General features: G+C 46.6%; 1 protein-coding gene across 7 annotated transcripts in view; it reads left to right on the top strand.

Annotated features, from left to right (window-relative positions):
* The window catches only part of Gfod1 (glucose-fructose oxidoreductase domain containing 1), a 100339-nt gene extending 87427 nt beyond the window's left edge, over positions 1 to 12912 (top strand). For all 7 annotated transcript variants that reach the window (XM_027410436.2, XM_027410438.2, XM_027410439.2 and 4 more), the window contains one exon: positions 6864 to 12912. In XM_027410436.2, the coding sequence (XP_027266237.1) occupies positions 6864 to 7783 (920 nt within the window). In that variant the 3' untranslated portion in view covers positions 7784 to 12912. The remainder of the gene's footprint in view (positions 1 to 6863) is intronic.
* Positions 12913 to 14133: the final 1221 nt, after the last annotated feature.

Here is a 14133-nt window from a genome sequence, read left to right as displayed (position 1 = left end):
TTAAGCTAGGGTGCCTAGAGACAGGAACAGTGTACAAGACCAGATGGACTCCAGTTCAAGTCCCAGATGGGACTGGTTCCACATCTGTAAAGAGGGGACAGTATTTGTGTCTGTCTCCTAAGATTAACAGCACAACAGTGCATGTAAAGCATTTAGCCTCCTCTGGCAGAAAGTAAGTGCCTAACTCAAGGCTAGAGTTGCTGTTTTTAAAAACATTTGAAATTATGTGTGTGTCACGGGGAGGGGTATGTGCACATGAATGCAGGTGCCTGCAGAGGCATCAGAGTCCCTGCAGCTAGTTACAGGCAGTTGTGAGTTGCACCACATAGGTGCTAGGGACAGAACTCACTCCGTCCTTTGCAAGAATGGTATGGTATGTGCTCTTAACCGCTGAGCCATCTCTCCAGTCACTTGTACTTACTATTTGAAGTGGTATTTTTTCTTTTTCCATGATCAGATGAGTCTTGTGAATTGGGAACTTGCCTCTGTCAGATGCTCCCGCAGATGAAGAGTGGGGGTTGTCTCTTCAGTGGTGTTTGTATGGGGCAGTGACCAGGTGGAGGGGGGATTGGATAGGCCATCCATGCTGTAAGTGGAGCTGACTGCAGGTTCAGTATTTGGGTGCCAGGACAGTGGGATGACAGCATCTGTTGTATCCGGGACTTGGACTCGCATTCCTGTTTGTTTCCTTCACTTGGTTCTGCTTAACCTTTAAACAACAACAACAAAAGACTTTATATTAAAATTAGTGCTGGGCATGGTGACAAACACCTTCAGTCCCAGTACTCAGGAGGCAGGTGGATCTCTGAGTTTGAGACCAGCCTGCTCTACAGATAAGTTCCAGACCGGCCAGAACTACATAGTAAGACCCTGTCTCAAAAAAAAAAAAATAAAACAAAAATTTTATGTGTATGAGTATGTATGGAAACCAGAGGTATCAGTTCCCCTGGGGATGGCGTTATAGGCTGCTATGAGCCACCTGTTGTGGGTGCTGGGAACCGAACTCAGGTCCTCTGGAAGACATGTTCTTAACCACGGAACTATTTCTCTAGACCCCCAGCTTATTTTTTTGAATGATAGGTTCTTTTAGGAATCTAATAAGCCTAATCTTCAGAAAATTGTACTTTACAATAAGCACAGTATTTTTGTAAACAGTCCTAGATGGTTCTGGCTGCTAAGATCTCAAGTAAGTACCTTTGTTTTAGATCATTTTCTAAAACGGACATCATCTGATGGTTGAATAGGCAAACTCCTACACATGCTTCAGAACTCAGCTAAAATGTTACCTCTTGAACAGAGCTTTCTTACTTGCCTAGAGCAGTCAGGCAGCCCATCTTTATGCTGTATTGCGTTGTTTGCCTCTCTCTGGGAATATCTGTATCCTGTAATCACTCCTTGCCTGATTGGATTGGGAGCTTCTATTCTTCTTCCTCACTTGTCAGTCCCAGGGTCTGGGAGTGTTGGAGGTTCAACTATAAATTAAGATGAGGAGTTACCTGCAGAAAAGGTCAAGGATCAGAGTGTAAGTTAGGGTAAGAAGTTATCTGCAGAAAAGACTTCTTTACCTTCCAACAAGGGAAGGAAACCCTATCTGATGGAATGGCTTTTGGGGATTTTGCCAGTCTGCTAGGATAGCTGCCCAGGGCTTCCAGAAGATAAGGGACTGTCAGCACAGTGGGATGATCAGGAGGAAGTGTGGGAACCTGGCATGGGTCTTGAAGATTGCACCTGATTAGATAAGGCAGTGTAATTGGAAATGTGTGTGTGCGTGGGAGGGGGCTAATGCTTTGAAGATCCTGGCTGCTTCTTCCTGGATGGTTCTGGTTCCTGGGTAGCCACCACCCTCTGCCTGCTCCATGGGAGATCAGAGAGTGGGTGTCTTTCCCCAGAGTGTCCATGGAAAACTCGTCACCTATGTTCCCAGGACGTAGACACAATATTTGCACGGAGGGTCAGCCCACAGACATTCTGATCTCTTGGAGGTCAAGACCTGACTCAGGACTCAGTCACCACTTGGAGATCTGAGTTTGGATGAGATGAGGGAAACAGCTGCTTATAGATGATTTTTAGAATCTCACAGTTGGAAACGTCTTCCCTCTGTAGCTTCGATTCCTTGTGAAGGCCATGGGCATTTAGCCCAGTGACAGAAAACATACTCGGCAGGCTCGAAGAAGACATGACCTCAGGAGGGCATCAGCTTCTGATGAATAGCCCTCTGCCCCTGCCCCTGCCCAGGAGTATCTTTACCCTCCATTTAGGCTCCTGTGTCTCCCAGCTTCAGCTCCATGCCTACCTACAAGGGGGAGGTTCCTATCTTTCTCCTCAATAACCAAGTAGCTCTCACTTTATTTGTTGATGGAGGTTCTGGTCCTAAAAAATGAAGTAAGTTTAGATATAGAGGCCTCCAAAGACCTAGTTTAGGGTCTACATTATTCTACAAAACACAGAGGTCCATGGGAAGGACAGTTAAAAAATCTTCCCAAGATGTGTTCTTGGTCACACAGGACCACATGGACAGATGTGGCAGTATCCTAAGAGATTTGTTTCTGGGCACAGGGACAGGTCCCTCAATGAGCCAGCTGAGTTTGGAACTGTGGGTGACAGTTCCCAGTCACTGGGGTGAAGTCATAGGGTGGCTAGTACCGGTCACAGCTGCAGTGTGTGCATAGAATGCCTGCCTGATCCCATGGCTGAGAACACCAGAGGGCTTTGATGGAACTCTCCCAGTGTTTGGGAAATGTTTGGGCCTTGCAAAAACACAAATGCTTTTTCTCAGCCACTTCATTTGCCTTTCATCTGCTTTGCCCTTCCTGTGTGTGCAGATAGATGGAGCCCATGTGTTCCAAAGGCCTTCGCTGAGTTTACTGCAGTATGAATATTCTGGGAGACTGTTGGATGTTCCCATGGTCAAGGTCCTCTGCCTTTGAAGGATGATACATCTGCTAGGAGGTGTGCTCTAGCACACCTGATGTGGTATACTGCCATAAGGATATGGGGTGGTGGCAATGGCCCTCCCATCCTATCCTTAGAGAAGACCCAGGCTGTCTCCTGGGACTGAACATGGTGAGTCCAAAGCAGCTTTTTCTCTGGTAATGTAGCTCTCATATCCCAGCTACTTGGGAAGTCAAGGCAGGAGGATCACAGTTTTGAGGGCTACTGGAGGCTTTAAAGTTCTGCCTGGATAACTTAGAAGGAGGGTAGGGCAGTGGGTCGTTGGGAGAGGTCTTGTCCACTGTGCAAAAAGAACTTGTCTTTCACCACCCAGCACCATCTGCAAAGAGATTCTAACAGCTGGAGCAGGGGCCATGCACATGGCCTGAGCCTCCAGAGCTCTAGGAGTCCAAGAGATAAGGGTCCTTTCCCATCACTGAGTCTCCCATCTCCTGCAAGTCTAGAGAACAGACCACTAGAACCACCTGGGATTTTTTTCTGATCATAGTAGGCTATGGAGAACATACACAGATCTTGGGAGGGCTTTGGCTCAGGGACAGAGTACTCACTCGTTTGTGTCAGACCCTCATTCAGTCTGTGGACTGCAAAAGGGAAAAATGATGGTTCCCTTCCAGCATGAGTTTCTGTCCCCTTAAAGAGTGATGGAGTCCTAAGAGGTCGATGAATGCAGCCTGTTCATACACGGCTGCATCATAGTCATCTTGCTTGTCATTGAACAGTCTTTGTGGGTGCCATCTCCTGTGACCGCTTGCTATTCTGTTGGAAGGCTGTACTGCGGTTCCCTTACCCAGTCTTGGTCATTTACACAGTTCCCAGTTTTTTGCTTTATAAATAATATGTATGAAGCACCTTTGGGGCAGAAACTGTTTGTGTTTTGGGTTTTTTACTTTGATTTCTAGAAGTTGCTTATGATGCTCAGGGATAGAGTATACAAAAGTTACCAAAACCCATCTGCAAAGCATGGCTGTCACAGACTGCAGGATGAGGGCTGGGGCTGGTGATGATGTGTGCAGGACACTCTGGCTATGGCCATAACACTGACAACATCTAGTTTATATCCTTGAAGCACTTATTGGATGTGGGGATCTACAGCGTGTATCAATTGCCCAAAGGAAGAGAGGCTGTACCCACAAGGGTCTATCCATGGGATATTCTGTATATATTCATCCTCCATTTTCCAGAGTACTCCCCAGAATCCTTTTGTCTACATAGCTACCCTTTCATGGCTCATTTGGGGTGTATGTGGTTAAGTGGATTGTTTTTCTTTCATGGTTTTTATAATAGAAAAATTTCAAGACACGTCATCCACGTGTCCAATAGAGATGGTTTGGTTTGGGGGAATTTGAGGTAGGGTATAGCATCTGCCAGAGCCCATACTCCACAGGTGTAATACAGATGTTGGCAGTATTTGTCACCCATCCTTGTAGGCATAATCTGTTTACATGAGCATCTGTCCTTGGCAGCATGAGCCCGTTGTCAGAGCACTGTGTGATATAGAGACATGGCATCTGGTGATACAAACCATCATTACCTCATCGCCCTGCCAGAACCTCCATCCTCACCTGGGTTCTAGGAGTTCAAAAGGCTTCTCTTACTGTGTATGTGTGTCAGAAGGGACAGCCAAACTGCTGTATGGAACTGGCAAGCAGATTCAGGCACTCTGTATGCTTAATGCTCTCCCTGAGGGCTGCAACTAACTATGTATGTGTGCCTATGGAAGATCATGGGTATCTCTTGTGTGTCTTTTCTCCACTTCCTGCCAGTCGCTTCTGTTTGGCTGGCTTGTCCAGCGGGAAAATGAAGGGCCCCTGCGCCACGCTGTTACCTTGTCCTGGCAACCCCCTATTCAGACATCTATAATTACAGGGCTTCCGCAAACTCAGCTTGTTTAAAGACTTCAAAGATTTTGTCAAACCCGTCGTCTGGACAAGTGAGTTTTGGGCTTGTGATTCGTCATCTCCCTTCCCATGAGCTTTCTTCCTCTTCTGCAGCTTGAGTGACCACGTCCCCATCCCAAGGGCCTATGTTCCTCAGGCCATGCTTTGACTCTGTGGCTCCCCTACTATATCTTACCTGAGTAGTTAACAACTTGTGTGCTTAAACTCCAATTGTTTCTCCAGGTCTAGCAGAGTTACTTTCCCCCCTCTCAGACTCCTGGCCTCTGCAGAATAGATCCCTTTCTCTGTCTCTGTGGTTCTCTCTTCCTTTGATCTGTTGTTTGCTCCAGACCCAGAAGCATTTAGTCTATAAAGGGCTCAGAGAGGCATCTTGCAGTGCCCTGTAATTTATACAGCCATTACTGACATAGTAGGATACCCATTCTTATTTGGCCTAGCTCCATTGGCCAAAAGCAATAGCCAATCCAGGGACAAATGGGGATGGAAGCAAGTTCTACCCACCCCTAAAATGCAAAGAATACAGGCCTCTTTATGGCATGAGAAAAATATTCAACTAAGCATTGCCAGTGACCACTTCCAACAGAATGCAAATTAAACTCCGAATATAATCCTGGGGTGGGGAAAGAACAGCCATGAAGATTTCAGAGTGTCATTAAAATCAGTTTGGTTGAGCATAGAGGCTCGTGCCTGTAATCTCAGGATCAGGGGTTGAAGCAGGAAGATTGCTATAGGTTCCAGGCTTTGGCAACAGTGTGGACTTTTTTATCAGCCTGCTCTCCTCCAAAGGGATGCACTTCCTCATGGTGGGACTTACCTTAGCTCACTAGGACCTGAACTAACATACCCTGGTTCTATACAGTTATTCTTTTTTCTTTCTAGAAAGAATATTTTGAATAATACAGCTTTATTAAAACTTCATGTAACATATAAACGTAATTTTATGTATTTGATAATTTTAGTGAAATATATTTTACACATAAAAAGATACTGTATAATATGTAAATATTTCAAAGGCTTTTTATAAGTAAATATAACCCAGAGACAGATTGGGGTTCAAGCTGAAGAACAGAGAAGCAAAGCAGTAAAGACAGTAGCTCTTACCTTTACCAAGCTGAAATGGCGATCCTGTCTCCACGAATCCTCAGAGGCAAATGCTCCGAGTTCTGTCTGCTTTATATTCCTTTCTCTGCCCAGCCATATCACTCCTGTCTTCACCTCTGCTAGGATTAAAGGTGTGTAATCCTAAGTACTGAGATCTGCTTTGTGTACTGAGAGCTGTTTCTTTTTAGACTGATTCATCTTGTGTAGCCCTGGGTGGTCTTGAACTCACAGAGATCTATCTGCCTCCGTCTCCTGAGTCTTGGGATTAAAGGTGTGTACCACCACTGCCTGACCTCTATGGCTTGTGGCTAGCTTTGCATTCGGAACCCCCAGGCAAGTTTTATTAAATCATAAATAATGTATTACCACGAGAAAATAATTTTTCAAGGCAGAGTGTGACCCTGGCTATCCCAGTACTCGCTCTGTAGATGGGGCTGGCCTCAAACTTGGGAGGCAGATCTCCAAGTGCTGGGATTGAAGGCCTGCGCTACCACTGCCCAGCTGCAAATAAACGTTTCTTAGTCTTGCTTTACACATTTTTAAAGCCATCAAATAAAGCATTTTATGTATTTAGAAATTAAGTATATTTTTAATGCAGGCAGACTATAAAGTATTACTCTTTAGATCGATAGCTCTAATAGTTCTGTTTAGATCAATATAAAGTATACTAAACATTATTACTCTTTAGATTTCAATAACAATGTTAAAAACAATTCAAGGAATATTGAAATATGTATACTTGTGTGTGTGGTGCTGGTGATCGAACCCAGGGCCTTGCACACACTAGGCCGTAGGATGAAGTACTTTTATATGTTAGGCAGGAGGGTGAAACCAGACACAGGGCTCTGCTCCTCGGGGGTTGCGCCCTTCCTTACAGCATACTGATCTACTTACTGTTCTTGCTCTCCTCAGGTATAGGCAAGAACGTCATCTGTGACCGTACCGCCACGCCACTAGACGCCTTCCGCATGATGTCCGCAGCCCACTACTACCCCAAGCTCATGAGCATCATGGGCAACGTGCTGCGCTTCCTGCCAGCCTTCGTGCGCATGAAGCAGCTGATCGAGGAGGGCTATGTGGGCGAGCTGCTGGTGTGCGAGGTGCAGGTGCACAGCGGCAGTCTGCTGGGCAAGAAGTACAACTGGAGCTGCGACGACCTGATGGGCGGTGGCGGCCTGCACTCCGTGGGCACCTACATCATCGACCTGCTCACCTTCCTCACAGGCCAGAAGGCCGTGAAGGTCCACGGGCTGCTCAAGACCTTTGTAAAGCAGACGGACCACATTAAGGGTATCCGTCAGATCACCAGCGATGACTTCTGCACCTTCCAGATGGTGCTGGAGGGGGGAGTGTGCTGCACCGTTACCCTGAACTTCAACGTTCCTGGAGAGTTCAAGCAGGACGTGACTGTGGTGGGCTCTGCTGGCCGTCTCCTGGCAGTGGGCACTGACCTCTACGGGCAGCGCAATAGTGCCCCGGAGCAGGAGCTGTTGCTGCAGGACACTACGTCCGTGAGCAACTCCCTGCTGCCTGAGAAGGCGTTCAGCGACATCCCCTCGCCCTACCTGCGGGGCACCATGAAGATGATGCAGGCAGTGCGCCAGGCCTTCCAGGATCAGGATGACCGGCGCACGTGGGACGGTCGGCCTCTTACCATGGCTGCCACCTTCGACGACTGCCTGTATGCTCTCTGCGTGGTCGACACCATCAAGAGGTCCAGCCAGACTGGAGAGTGGCAGAACATTGCCATCATGACAGAGGAGCCAGAGCTGAGTCCCGCCTACCTAATCAGTGAGGCCATGCGCAGAAGCAGGATGTCCCTCTACTGTTAGCACTGGGACCTGTCTGACTCGATCGACCGACCTGCTGCGTGGGGCCATTTAGAGGGAACTGCACTGTGGAGAGGGTAGCCATGGGTGGGGATTGCGGGAGGGGAAGCTTGAATGCTCAGCACGTAAGAAGACGGTCCCCATCCTAGGCAGAGGGTTCCGATTAAAGGTGATGGTGGGCCGACTTCATATTCAGGAGGGCGTGTCCTAATTGGGTATCTGATGAAAGGAAGGTTTAACTAGCACCTTTGTAGTCCATTACTGTGAGAAGCAAGGAGGGCTCGCCCCCTGCCCTACCTCATCCATCTACATACCTTGGCTTTCTTTGCAAGCTAAGGATATGTGTATCTGATGACAATTTCAGTGGGAGCTAGGCTTTCTGTCAGCACCCCCCACTGGCAGGAGAAGGCACATCATCATCAAATGTCAGCAAAGTTTTTTTGTTTTTTTGTTTTTCGGTGTAGGGAAGTAGAGGGGGAGGTGGGTGGGGCTGGAGAGAGAGTTGTGATTCCTGGAAGCCAGCTGTGTTTTACTTAAAGGATCTGAAAGAAAAGCAGTTGGAGCAGAGTGCACAGCTTCCTTGGCTGCTTTATGTCCCAGGAAGCATGAGGGCCTGTCTAACTGGCTCATTGCTGTTCCCCTGGTACAGTGGGCATTGTAATGGAGAGTGAACAAGGTGGTAAACTGTACCTCGGAGGTGGCTAAGACGACAGACAGGCTGCAAGGAACCACTTCAGAGCCCTCCTTCGGTGGCCAGCGGAACCTGGTGTGAGTGGCAATCAAGTTGCCCTGCCTCAAGGCTCTCTGGGCAGCATGGGCTTGACGGTAGCTGCCTGTCTAGGTGAGGACAGCTGCAGTCCTGGGTGTCGCAGTATGAGCTCCCCCAAAGCAGAACATGAGCCCAGCCCCAGAATTGTTGTAAGCCCAACTGCCAAGCTGAAGAAAAAGACATTAGATGTTTGTGGAAGCCACTCGCTTCACTCCCATAGACTCTTTCCTTTACCTTTGGCCTTGCCTTTCAGGGTTCTGACTGCTGGAACCTTTTGAATAGGTATTCAGACAAAAATTCAACAGGGAACAGTGTTTCTAAAACTTAGATCCCCAAGAGGGGCATACATAGGTGGAGAAGGTTCATGTTGGGGGGGGCATCTTTTACTTCCTCTCCTGGTCCTCTTGTCTTTTTACTCTCCATGTGAAACTAGAGATGGCCAAGGACTGGCTTAGATGTAGGTGGAGACCAAGCCTATTGCCACATAGACACACCTTTGTAAATGTTTGCTATCCTCAAATATCACTAAAAGAGTCTTTAAAATTCAAATCTGGTCTTGAAAGAAAGGTCAAGTCACATATACTTGGGAAATGGGGAGTTCTCTTTTTCCGGGTTGGCTTTGCTAACCTTCACCTGGCATGTGGCAGTTTTGAGCCTGGGGATATATATACCAGTCCCTGTAAGCAGTCTGCCTAGAACAGTCACACTCATACTGGAGCCCACACACCAGTGGGATGATGGTCATTTTCTACCACCAAGGAGCGGGTGTTGCCTTTCTCGGGGCCCTCCTGAAGCATGGTAAAATCAGTCAGCTGAAACCTTCCCTGGCTCCAATTGGCTGGCAATCTGTGTACAGGGTCACATCAAAGACTTTCTGTTTGTTTGTTTCTGCTCTCACAAATTTCTCTCTAAGAAAGTAATCTTTCTCCTAGCTACCATTAAGGATGGAATTGGGGGCATGGTAGTTGGCTCAATGGAGTTCATTTTTCCAAGTCATTCACCTAATAAGATATTTTTGAGAGTTCCATTTTTTCTCTCTACTTTTCCCCCATGATATTTGATGTTTTCCCTCTCTGTGATAAACATGCCCGGTCTAAAGCAAAAACTCTGATTTGAGATTAGGGGCTATAGAAAGAATGTGTGTTCCTTGAACACAGCATGAGAAAGTAGGAAGTGTCCTGAAATTGTATCTACTGGAATGCATGTGGTAGAGATAGAAACAGGAGGGTGAGGCAGGGGGGCAGTTCTTTGAATGTAAAAATGGCAGCAGATGGTTTCAGGGGCTTCTGTAGTGCTCCTTCAGCCCTTGATGTCCCTCATGCAGATTCTTGATTGGCAGCAGTGACGTGAGGCTGGAATCTAAGTTTTCAACAACATTCTGCAACTGACTTTGATCTAAGTCCTGGCAACAACCAGCTGCTTTCTAATTTCTTTTACATGGTTTAAAGGCCTGGTAGAATGGAGGCTGTTTGGGGCCTTTTCATTCGTTTTCCCCTTGCTTTTCTTCTCCGCTCAGTAGTAAAATTGCATCATGGGATTCCTTCAAAGCATCTTCGTCTCCTTGGCAACACAGCCCATAGTGTCAGGTCCTGTCAGCACTCAAGGTCCGGTGTCACCTGGCTCCCCACCGAGTGCAGAGTATTGTAGGCACATCTAATTATCTATAAAAATAGTCATTCCCTCTATGTATACATGAAGATGTGGGCATGCCCAAAGCCACACAGAGCGAGCAGACTACAATTTGCACTTTTGTTGTTCTTGCCAGGACAAGCGTTCCTCATGAAGCCCTGTAGGGGGCATGCTCCCTCCCCAAGGAGCAACTGTAAGAAGAGTGGCTGAGATCCACAACACTCTCCTTGTTGAGCAGAATGCAAAATTTGATGTCCGGCCAGCAGGTTGGCAGTTGCAGCTGCAAACAGAAGTGGCTGGTTTTTCTTCCCCTTCCCAAATGGAAATGTCATTCAGCTTCTTTTAAAATGGATTTCCTATGTTGATTTTTCATTGTAAATGACTCAGCAACCCTCAGCACTGGAGGCTTTCTAAGCATTGTTGGCTGTAATAGGTGGCCTTGGATTTTGTTGCTGGGGCCTGAGTGTAACATAGAAAAACATCTTTCCCCAGGAAGGGGGGCTTTGGGGTTTGTTTGGGAACTTGGGTTTTAGCAGTGTGCATTGTTCTATCAGCCGCTTCCTTACTTCATCTTGTCCAGTGAGTGTAGCTATTGAACTTGACCCGTGATTGTGAATTAGGTTTCGGACCTAGTCTCTTTTTCCAGTGGGTACTGGAGGAAATAAGCTTTGTTAAGGATGCCCTGGGGAGAAGGTCAAGCCAATGCGACATGAGAGGACTTCAGAGTGGCATCTATCAGATTCTTCCTTTGACATCTCAGAGAGGAATGTAATGGCCAAGGTTGTCCATTTTGGTGGTAGATCCAGGTTGGGAAGCCAATTTTCCTGATTCTCAGTTTCTCCCTGACCTAATTGCCCCTCCAGGACTGCCACACAGGGAAGAAGGGAGGATCATCCAGGTGATCTGGCTAGGTGACAGAGAGGCCAGAATGTGTGTGCAGAGCCTCGATGGACAGTATTCACTGAGCTGTGGCACATAAACCCAAACTTTACAAACATGTTACAAGACTGCGTGTGTGTTAGGGACAGAACCCAAAGTTCTGGGTATGCTAGGCACTCAGTCACGCCTCCAGCCTCAACTGTGTCTTGGAAGTATTCAGAAAACATGTTTCTATAGCAGAAGGGTTCTCTCTAATTGGCTCCTTTCTGTAGACTAGGGGACATAGAGTCAGACGTTCATCTTGAGGACTTGAGGAGGTCCACTCTACTATTGCCTGTTGTCCCAGGACTGGATGCAAATCTTGACGACTCTCACTAGCCAATGGCTCTCATTCCATCCACTGGTGATTTCCTTTGCCCACCAAGCCCCCGAAGCTTGCAGGACAGGGTGATGACACTGGGGAACTTGTTGGGGGGAAATAGCACCTGCTAGACCATCCTGTTTGTTTCCTTTGGGCAAGGGAGGTGGTGAAGAAGGGACATTTCATGAGTCTGCAGTGTGGCTCCAGGGTCTTCTCCAGCACTTGTGTTGTGGTCAGTGTTGGCAGGTGGGCCATGCTCTGAGTTTAGCGGGGGCTTCCAGAACTTCTCTGCAGAGTTCTTATGCCCTCTTGTACTTCTCAAGAGTGAGAAGTTGGTGGTCTCCTTGGAGTTTGGCAATCTGAATAATTGTATCAGTAAAGAGAAGCTAGCCAACCCAACTGGCCTTTTCTCCCCTGCATCAGGGTTCTTATTTGCTGGAGCCCTTCAGAGGGCCAATGAAGCCTTGGCTCCCTTCCAGGCTACTGACATGTTGCACTACTGAATACTCTCAAATCTGCTGCAGCCTTTTGTTTACACCAGCAGAGAACGGAGTGATCAAAAGAACATTCTAGTTGAAATGCTTGTTGCTTAGTGCAGCGATCAAAGCTTGCCTGGGCCAGTAGAGCAGGGAAGTCATCATGGCCATGGAGTCACCGTGTCAGTGTTGTCTCCTGTGCCCTGTCCAGCTCTCTGCTGTCCCCTGCAGCCACCACAAGGGCTAGGCTGTTCAATGAGCCCCATAGCTTCTAAGAAATGCAATGGCTTATTTGTAGTGCTAAGTGATATCCCAGGTGAAGAAGCAAAAGCCTACGACCTGACCTGCCCCTATATTCTGCCCTGTCCCTTGTTTAGGGGAGGGAGAACTTTCTAACAACTATGGCTTTGCTTGCTGCCTGGTGCTTTTTTAGTATGTCATTTGTTTTCATTTCCTCTTTTAAAACCAAAATTGCATTGGTTTGGTTGTCATTGTCAGGTGTATATTTATTGTTTTACAAATGTGAGTATATATGTATGTGTATGTATAAAACCAAACTTATATATAAAAAGTCAAGGCATGTATACTAGATATTTTAAAGTTATTTATCAAAGGGAAAAGATGAGTGTTATAAAGTAAAACAGAGTCTATATTTTATATATAATGTAGATACCAAAAGATAGCTTATAAATTATAGGTTTTACTTTTTTTGTTTTCTATTATTAAACAAAAATACAGAATTTTAAAAGGTATTTAAAAGATAAAGGAGAACAAATGCAACAGTGCTTCGTGTTTTTGAGGCAAACTGATAGGGAGCTGGCCTGCCTTTCCTCTGCAGTTCCAGGCTGAGGGGATGGCAACCCCTGGGGCCTGTGTGATGCTCTGGGCCAGGGTAGGCATGCTCAGCCAGCTGTCTGGGCTGCTCCAACATTGCTTCCAGCTGTTCATGAATGGCTTTGATGGGATGAGCGTTGGTGGGAGAAAGGATGAAAATGGCAAATAAAGTCTTCAAAGAAGTGGTGAGTCTGGCCTCGTTTTGTTTTTCTAACCCGAGATGCTCTGGACTTGGGGGCTACTCAGTATGGGGCTTTGTAGCAGAAAAGTGGTACATTTGAGGGAGGGGGCTTTAGAGTGAGGCTGTCAGCATCCATGAAGCTGAAAAGGTGGGAATCATTGGATATGTACTGGAGCAGTCTGTTTCAAATCACTATTTTGAAAATGGTGAAACAGAGAGAGCCTACTTAAGGATTTGGGCATCTATGTGTAGCTACATGTGTGTGAGTATGGGGCAAAGGCTAGGCCAGAGAAGAAGATAAAGCACAGCTTTTACATTAGAGGAACAGAGTTTAGAATTTTCTCATTCAATATCATAAAGATGATTCAGTGGTACATACCTATAATCCCAGTATTCCAGAAGTAGAGACAAGAGAACCAAGAGTTTGAGTCCATCCTTGGCCACAGAGCAAGTTTGAGTCCAGCTTGGGCTACATGAGATCCTGTTTCAAAAACCCCCAAACCAATAAGAGCATCTTTGTCTGCCTTGTGTTTCGTCTTGAGAACAGCCATTTTGGACTGAGCTCAACTTAGCTGGAAATTTGCATGACATGGAGTCCCTCATGATAGGCTTGGCCTTCCCTCTGCTGTGCCTTAGCAGAAAGTGCACAATAATTTCTTCTGGACTGCACCTTCCCTTTACTTGAACAGCTCAAAAAGGTACCACAAAATCCAAAACCTCCTTATTCACAGATACATCATACATACAACCCACCCCCACATAGCATCTTTCCTCTTTACCAGCAGGTTTCTGCATCTACACACATGAGTACATTACCCAGGACAATAGCACACCTTTGGATTCTTCAGTGACCCTCATCAAGGCAGTGCAGTAAAGTGAAAGAACCCCCTGCCCAATGGTGGAGCTTGTTAAGATGGGACCACAGCCTCTCCACTTCTCCCAATGAGCTAACCTGGGAACCAACACTCAATGCAAACCACAATCCTAAGTACTTATACACACTTTCAGTCTAGGAACTAATTCTTCTTTCCCAGGTTCTGGGCTTTCTTTGTGATGCTGACTGCTCCCAAATCAGGATCATTTCTTCATAAACCAGAATCATATAGGTTGAATATTCCTAACCTGAAAAATCTGAAAGCCCAAATGTCTGAAATCTGAAGCCTTTTGAGCACCAACATGATGGACTTTGCAGCATTTTGGCTTTGGCTTTTCCCACGAGGGATG

Source organism: Cricetulus griseus, chromosome 3, assembly GCF_003668045.3.
Source record: "Cricetulus griseus strain 17A/GY chromosome 3, alternate assembly CriGri-PICRH-1.0, whole genome shotgun sequence".
NCBI lineage: Eukaryota > Metazoa > Chordata > Mammalia > Rodentia > Cricetidae > Cricetulus > Cricetulus griseus.
Note: the sequence above shows the minus strand (reverse complement) of the source record. Positions and strands in the feature narration are given on the sequence as shown.